The sequence below is a fragment of the Homarus americanus genome, unplaced genomic scaffold, assembly GCF_018991925.1.
Source record: "Homarus americanus isolate GMGI-L3 unplaced genomic scaffold, GMGI_Hamer_2.0 scaffold41027, whole genome shotgun sequence".
Classification (NCBI taxonomy): domain Eukaryota; kingdom Metazoa; phylum Arthropoda; class Malacostraca; order Decapoda; family Nephropidae; genus Homarus; species Homarus americanus.
Genome location: NW_024745073.1, coordinates 6,563,560 through 6,572,450, shown reverse-complemented (window position 1 = coordinate 6,572,450; position 8,891 = coordinate 6,563,560). Strand labels below are relative to the sequence as shown.

The 8,891-nt window shown below is 36.4% G+C and overlaps 1 protein-coding gene across 1 annotated transcript in view; it reads left to right on the top strand.

Annotated features, from left to right (window-relative positions):
• The window catches only part of LOC121878528 (phenylalanine--tRNA ligase alpha subunit-like), a 38,311-nt gene extending 30,274 nt beyond the window's left edge, over window positions 1-8,037 (top strand). Inside the window, exons 13-15 of the mRNA XM_042384794.1 lie at window positions 451-606; window positions 1,345-1,505; window positions 7,808-8,037. Coding sequence (XP_042240728.1) covers window positions 451-606; window positions 1,345-1,505; window positions 7,808-8,006 — 516 coding nt within the window. The 3' untranslated portion in view covers window positions 8,007-8,037. The remainder of the gene's footprint in view (window positions 1-450; window positions 607-1,344; window positions 1,506-7,807) is intronic.
• Window positions 8,038-8,891: the final 854 nt, after the last annotated feature.

Sequence of the window (8,891 nt, the reverse complement as noted above, 5' to 3'; positions counted from 1 at the left end):
GAAATAATTACTGTACTGGTATTGTATGTAAATTGTTCTTTTGAATGTTCCAGTGATAATCTTGATTTCTGTTTTCCAGTACCCTTACCTTAGTCTTGCATCAGTAGCTTCCCTCTTTCTCAGTACCAAAGTAAACCATCAGTAGAAACTTTCATTTTCTTGCAAGCCTCTCCTCTGCATTGCACAGTGCCCAAGATCAAAAGTAAAAACAAACATTCCCTTTAATTGTTTTCATTCATTCATTATAACTGCTGTGATCTCTTCATGAACCATTCACTTTGTCTACTGTCCATCCTTCTCCTCTAGTACTTCCCTCATCCCACAAAAATGGTTCAGGGGTCGACCTTGGGTTGGGACCACTGTCTTCAGGGTTTCTCTTTATATTCATATTCCTTGTAAGAGTTTTAAAAGTTGAAACGATGTAAACCCAATTATTTTTTCTGTGGCCAGGAAGTGTCTGAAAAGCTTCAACAGTTCTGGGGAGTTTGCCATGGAATAGAGCGTAGTCAATGCAATGTATGTTTAACTCTCATGTGGAGGCAAGATGGAGACTCGCCCACAGCACTAATGCCAACTCTTACAGTATCTCCATTAGCATCTAGTAAGGTAAGTCCACTCACTGACAAAGATCAGTCAAATTTCATAAGAATTGTACCTGCATCATCCTCTCACTCGGCATTTGGCATGAATGAAATAAATGTAAATGGGAATAGAAGTTTTGAAGCAGGAAACATGAAATGTAAGCATCTTCAAACTTAGGCACAAAAGAGGTGCAGTGATGTAAATGGCAAACTGCAAGAGGTTGCTGACTTAAAGTGTGCATTATATGCAGGTAATCATGTGGCTTCATTAAGACTAAAAATTTTCAGCATTGGGAATATATTCATGGATTTTGATAATGAGTTCTCTTACCTGGGTGACATGATCAGTTGCAAGAGTCAGAAATAGCTGGAAGAAGAATAGGGAGCTCTTGCCTTTATTGATGTTGAAAGAACCTTCTCTTTACATGCAATGAAAGATATTATGTTGTATGGAGCTTTCAACTGTTGTCTTGGAACAAACAGTCTAGGTGTTAATTTACACATATTATAGATGTCTTTCTGTCTTTGCCCCATTTCCATTTTATAAAATGATTTCATTTGGATAATTGGTTTATGTCAGATCCTGTGGGGAACTTAGATACAGTATTGATCATAATTGACTCTGTATATGTAAGGGTGGAAAAATTCTTGTATGTGAAAGTTTTTCTCTATATTTTTGTGTTGTTCACAAAAATAATGAATATTCATTGACATGTTTCTAATTGCGAATACTTTGGGGCTTCTTAAATTTTCCATATTTCAGGTGTGTGGTGAACACAATATTGGGCGATACTTGTCAAGACTGTTAGAGGTTGCCTTACCATCCATAAACCTTTATGAGTCCTTATCCAGTCCTGTCTTCACAACTCAAGTAGATGAACTTCTGGATCAGTGTTATTCAAAATTTACCTTAGGCAATAATAAGTAAGTAATGTAACTTTATATTTTTATTTCATCAGTATAGCTTTGGAATGTGTACAGTACAGTACTTGATTGATGATATGAAGATAAAGGATGGCAGTAGGCTTGAGATAAATCAGAGTTGTTTTCTTTTTATGTTGTTTTTATTGCTGAAAAAGATGGGTTAGGCAGAAATACACAAGAAGAGGATGTTGACTGGGAGGAGCAAAATTAGTTTAAGAATCAACAGAAAGAAGACCTATAATTGCGAAAACCATTTTAAGGAGGTGTTAGAGACAGCCTTGCCACCAAAATAAATTGACACAACCATCCTTTCCAAACTTCTGATAAAGAAATATATGAAAAATGTGGTTAAGTTTAGTAGGGAAGGGATATCACTTTAACTGTGGCCCTCTCGGACAATGGCTACTACACTGAATTATACAGAAATGATTTTTTTTTAGTATTTATACCATAAATGATAGCCATGTAATATGATACTGGCATCTCTCGTTTAATGATGGGGTTGCCTTTCTGAAAAACTAACGTTAAGCAAAATTATCGCTAAACGAGGATAACAGCAAAGCACGTAGGGCGAACAACAGGTTCAAACGGCAGGGTGATTAACACTGAGTACAGTCCTGTACCCCCTAATAATAATAATAATAAACGATCACCTTTGAACTGGTTTTGATGTTAAACAATTGATTTATTTGCACCAAACTTCTATATAAACCATGTGGTTCAGAGTTAAATAGTTTAGTGAGGAAAGGGTGAGCCTCAGTAGAACAATTTTCAAATTGCTTATGTCAAAAATGAAAAACAATAAGTTATACAGCATATCATAAAATACAATAGCACATATTTTATGTACAGTCTCGTTCAAGATTCTTCGAACACTGCTGGAGATAGCTGGCAACTCGAGGCCGTTTGTTTACTAAATCGAGCTCTCGGTCAACTAAGTATACACTGGAGCACCTTAGCTTTTGTCTTTATTCAAGACAGAGGCAACTGAATTTACAGGGATGGAATGTCAGGTCATCCTTTCTTGGGTGAGGGATTACTGGGTCTCATGACCTGAAGATGTCTTGAATAAAGACAAAAGCTGAATATTTTTAGGGAGATTTTGATAAGTATAAGTAAAAATGAGCAAAGTTGTATCCCTTCAACATTACATTACATAACATTTTAAACTATGGAGTGAGAAAGCAGAAAGGTTTGGGTGGTGAGAGAGATGGAATGGAAAGGAGTGGTAACATGCGCCGTGTTCTCGAGCGCTCTTCAACAGCTGATGTTTATTTCGCCTCCAGGCAGTTGCACAATAAGACCCTCACAGGATATATAAATATATATATATATATACATATACACACACACACACGTGCCTGAAAAAATGCCAAATCGACCCCCTCACCTGGGAGAAGATTACTTCACACCATAACGCTTGGAGGATCACCATACAGGAAGGTGTCAATACTTTCGAGTTAGCCCGACTACGTAACGAGGCAGTCAAGCGCCAACGCTTGAAAGATGCTGCTGCCACCCCTCCCGCACTAGGTGTAGACCCCCCCCACATGTGCAACATCTGTGATTGACTCTGCCGGTCCCGTATCGGCCTCTTTAGTCGCCTCAGAACTCACCAACCTAGGCGACAATCTTAATAACTTGTATCTTTGTATCATAGCTGGATTCTCGTCATAATCGTTTCTGAGTGACAGCAAAGTAGTACAGGTTGTACTTCTCTAGTCCGGCAACCTCGGGACCTGACCGGTGCCGGACCATGGAAATTCACCCTTTTCCTGGATAGATAGTGACTTGTGCTTATGCCTGGAAGCACTAGCACCACTTTCTCTGCGTCATGGTCTCTTTGAAGACATATTGAAGGGTTAAATGTCGTATAGTAGCTTCTCAAATTTCGCGAGTTTTTAATTCTTAACGTATTTTATTGGAACACACAAAAAAAAAAATAAATCAAAATTTTGACGGCGGAAACTTGAATTTCGACGGGTTTGAACGGCCCGCCAATGTGCAGACGACGTGCATAATCGTGTAAACAGCGTCATTTCTCTTATGTACAAAAGATTCATTATTGTTTATTACTGAATGTCTTTTTTATTGAATTAATGTTTATGTGTGCAAAATGAGCAATACCATTCATTAATAACACGTAGAATATTAAAACACACGAGGAAATGACACAGCATTGTTTTCGTTGATTACAAAACCAGTGACTGACTGGTTCTACATATAAAACTGAAGAAAATAAGACCTTGGTTGTAGCTGTAGTAAAATTAATATGGTTGTTTTAAGTAATGTTATTTAATGTTAATAAATGGAACAATAGAAGTAGCTAACGATAATGGTAAAGAAAAAGAGAGATCGCATATGTAAGTGCGCATGCGCACACGTGAAAACATATCATTATTACTTTACATAAGAATATGAAAGCAACACTTATTTACTGTTCATATATATTTTAATTAATGTTTCTGAATTTGTTTTTATTGAATCATTGTACGTGTGTGCAAAATTAACAATACAATTTATTAATAATACGTGGAATATTAGAGGAGACGAGACGGCTGCCGGCATTGTTTATGTTAAAGCTTACGAAACCAGTGACTGATTGGTAGGGTTGCCATATCTGAACATTCAAAAAAGAGGACGCTCCCGAAGACATCCCCCCCCCCCTCCTGCCCGGCACACACAGGCTAATATACAACACACATGGTATAGAAATCTTAAAAAAAAATTAACTTTGCTTAAGGCTGAACATCTTCATTCCCTTAGCTGCAGTCTTCCCCCACTGTGTGTGTGACTTGATGTGCCCATGCATACTTTTCTGTAGATCGGATCTTTTTCAGTATTGGCTGATTGCTCTTTAGAAAGGTATAGAAGTCACTGCAAGGTGTTTCTCGGAAGTTGTACTGTACGGTCAGAATGTCTTTCATTGTTTCAACACTAATTTGTTCCTTTCCTTTGTCCATTGACTTTGCATCAGTGAAAAAACTCTTTCTACATTTGCATTGTGACATGATATAGCAAAGAAGAACTGTGCAATTCTTAGCAATTCTGAGTGGCATTCAATGTTCTTTGATTTTTCAAAGTATCTGGTCAGCTTTTTATGTGTTGGCAGATTACTAAATTCTTCATCACTTGTAATTTTCCACAAACTGCATCAGGTTACTAACTTGGTCAAAACACTTCACATCATCAACTTCTACCCCCTTATCAATCAAATATTTGACAGCTAAGTTGACAACACCTACAGGCGTACAAGTGACTTATCAGCTGACGAAAACTGAACGAGATCTCTACGGTTTCCACCTCCCCTCTCTCTCTCTCTCTCTCCCGTCATTACAGTTTCATGTTTTTTTTTTCCGTGGAGAAAATGATGGAAGCTGAAATTCCGGACTTTTGAAGAATTTTAAAAATTCCTTCCGGATGAAGATTTCGAGACCTAAATGGAGGACATGTCCGGGAAAATACGGACGTATGGCAACCCTACTGATTGGTTCTACATATATAACTGAAGAAAATAAGACCCTGAGTTTAGCTGCAGTAAAATTAATGTAAAAAATGAATATGGTTGCTTGAAGTACCTGTAATGTTATTTAATGTTAATAAATGGAACAATATAAGTAGCTAACCATTAATGGTAAAAAAAAAAGTGAGACTGCTCGTATGTAAGTGCGCACATGTGAAAATATATCGTCATTACTCTACATAAGAATATGAAAGCAACACTTATTTACTGCTCATATATATTGAAGGGTTAAATGTTGTACTCTGTATAGACAAGCAGAGAGAGAGAGAGCAGCCGAACTGCCGGATGTAAACAAACCTTAATTTCCCGCGGCTTTTTTTTTTTTAAGGGGATTAGCCCACCCGGGCATAGGTCACTGACCCACATTGGGGCCTGAGGGGCAAAAATTTAATACTCCTGTAATAATAATAATAATTCAGATAAGTAAAAAAAAAAAAAAAAAAACTGCCTATATACCTATTGGACAAACTAAAATCGTTCCGGACCACGGGAGTTTCCGGACCACAGAATGCCGGACTAGAGAGGTACAACCTGTAGTAATAATAGTAGTGTGTGTGTCAGGAACACACCTCAACATCACATTCACACACTCCCAACACCACCAACATTAACCCTCCAACATTTATTATGATATATTCTCATATGATCAGCCTCTTATGGTGTATGTTTTATCACTGATAATATAAAATAATAAATACTACTATAGAAAAAATACAATATATAATTAGTAATTTGCATAAAAATTAAGTGACAAGCTGTATAATAAGGTAAAAATAAGTTGTTATTGTATATGAAGAGTACTGGTATTATTAAGCTCAAATTATTACAGTAATATATATATACTAATTAATAAACAACAAATAAACAATATTTTATCGAGTTACAGTAAGAATGTACAGAACTAAATGACAAATTTATTTGAAATACTCTATAACATTCAATGCCATAATATCCTGACCACTGGGGTTAGTTATCCATTTAAAAAGCCATAATTGTGAGCAACACATTACTGTACTCTGTACTCAAATGTACTAAGCTCAAGGACTAAACTTTTTATCTTTTGTGCAAACTATGAGATGTTTATACTCAAATTAATCGCTATCTTGCAAGGATTCAAGCAATGGAAGTTATATTCTGCTAATTCAAGTGTGTGACATTTTATAAGAGAAAAATTTTAAGCCTAAAACCAACTTCATTGTATAAACTCCTTATCATCCACTGCTATCTCGCCTCCCCTGCTGGCTGGGAGGAGGGGGAGATGGGGCGTTGACATCCAGGAGGCTCTGGAAATTACCGGGTGCGTAGTTATCAGTGGAGGGGGGAGGGGTCAGGGTCTCAGGAGTTTTAAGCTCTTCGCTTATAAAATGTCACTGACTTGACTTAGCAGAATATAACTTCCATTGCTTGAATCCTTGCAAGATAGTGATTAATTTGAGTATAAACATCTCATAGTTTGCACAAAAGAATTTTTTTTTTAGTAATTAAGTACATTTGAGTACAGTTTGTGATAATTTATGCCTTATGGTTGCAGTTGTAAAGCTTCGTGACATCACTAGTGTGTAATGCATTTCTATATGTCTAGGTGTAAGAGTAGCCAAATTGAGCCATCGTGTATCAGTTAAATTTAAAATTTAAATTATAAAGTCAAATGTTATAAGACAATAGTTTAGTAGTGCTGTTAATGTGTGTGCTGTGTAGAGGTTTGGGGTGATTATCTCACCGTAGGCTGAAGTTGGTTTTACTGTATCATGTGTCTGAGGTGTCTCCGTAGGTGTGAGCATATTAATGAAATCAATCTCAATTTAGCAAACTAGCTCACAAAATTGAGCAGAAAATAATGATAAAAATGCCTTCCACTAAATCGAAAGTTCATTATATCGGATTCTGTTAAATTAAGAGTATGCAGTGAGTTCTGCTATAACGCGTGTTTTGACAACGCGAATTAGCTCTAACGCGATTTATGAATAGAGGAACGATATTTGTATAACGCGAACGCTTGTTTGCTGTAACGCGATTTTTGCTTACTATTTCTCCAATTTTGTGGTATTAACTGTGAATATGGTAAAGAAGAATATCTCCATGAAGCGTTCTGTTGATCGCATTCCCGGTGATGATCGTAAAAGAAAGGCTATAACACTTGAAGAGAAGCTCGATGTTATCAACCTCAAAATTACCCTTCTCCCCCATCAAGTTATATTCATATTTCTTCACTGTAAAGTGTTACATTTACTGTATGATTTCATTATTAGATATGAATGTCACATTTATTTAGACTGTGCTAACCTTTGTGTTAGGCTAACTACTAAAATTTTTTCGATTTCGAGTAGTAATCTGCACCTAACCCTATTTTCCCCATAAGCCCTGTTATTTCTATTACGCGAATTTCTATAACACGATGTTTTACAAGAACACAACTATCGTGTTATAGCAGAACTGACTGTACTGTATTCACATATAAACACATTAGTTTTCATTTTCCCAAAAAATTTTGATTTACTTAAAAAATACTTGGGGTCAAAACATAGATTTTGTTTAAATTTCATCCAAAGGTACTACTTTACATGGTGATTAAGGATCTGGGTTCACAATTAAAAAATTTGAGTAATTAATGTTAATTGATGATCTTCGAAATAAGTTAAGATATTTGAAAAAGCCAATTATTGTACTGTACATTGTTCCCGCAAGTTTTAAATTACATTTACAGTGATAATTACTTTGTAATATTGCTTGTTAAACATTTAATTTAAAGTAGATTTTTCATTTTTACTCTTTATTGCAGGGAACGAGCTGGTTATGTACGGGATCTCAATGCCAGATTGGGTAAAGAATCCTATCTTGTTGGGTCGAACTTGACATTGGTTGACCTTATTGTTCTCTCCAATCTCCTTCAATTCCGCATGTTGGAATCTGCTCCTCCAAATGTTCAGAAATGGAGCAAAGGCTGTTTAGCTCACCAACTATGTAAAAACTTTATTTAATATTTTAGGAATATATGCAAATATTATTATTTTATTTATCTTTTTTTTATTAATAGTAATTATAATGGTATAGCAATGGGAGCATCATTGGACCAAGCTAATCCTTTGTTTTTAATCACTGATTAAGAAGAATCAATTATTTAATTCTGCATCAGTTACAGGTCGACTACTTATTTTCTGGCACTATCGGGGCTGAATCAATGCCGGACCAGCGATTTTGGAACCGTGGGTGTTCATGAGGCCCTTGGGGAGTTACCACTCTTGTAACCTCTGACCCAATAATTATACACCCCACACTAACTTGAAAGCACTCTGGGCTGCTAGAAAAGTCAATATGACATCGCATGAGCAATAGTAAGACTTCCTTAAATCGGACTGACTTTTTGGGGCTCGAGGCATATCTAGAACGTTTTTCACTGCATACTTTATGAAAGCTTATACCATATCGCTTCTTAAAATGCTGAAGCCAGCCCTCTGTATACTGTATTCACTTTCATAGTCTACCGTAATCCAAGTTCATCATGAAATAACATAACCTGAGCCTTCACCATATCACATGAAAGTTCAACATCTTCATTACAACGTAGTCGGAACCACTGAATCATTACCGTATCATATTCTGTATTTTTACCATCTTTCGTTGTTTTTCTAATGGACATCTTCTTAAAATCACTGTCAGCAAAGACCTTAAAAGGTTTTCCTTCTGCTTCTTTATGTGAAGTATAAAGCTGCCACATGTAAACAAGTTTTGAGGGAGGGTGGTAGACTAGTAGCGCCACCAAAACATCTACGGCGGCTCAGTAAACAATTCTCACAGTGCACAGGACTAGTGATTGCCGGAATATCAGTGGTTGACCTGTATATGGTCAATTATACCAATTGGCA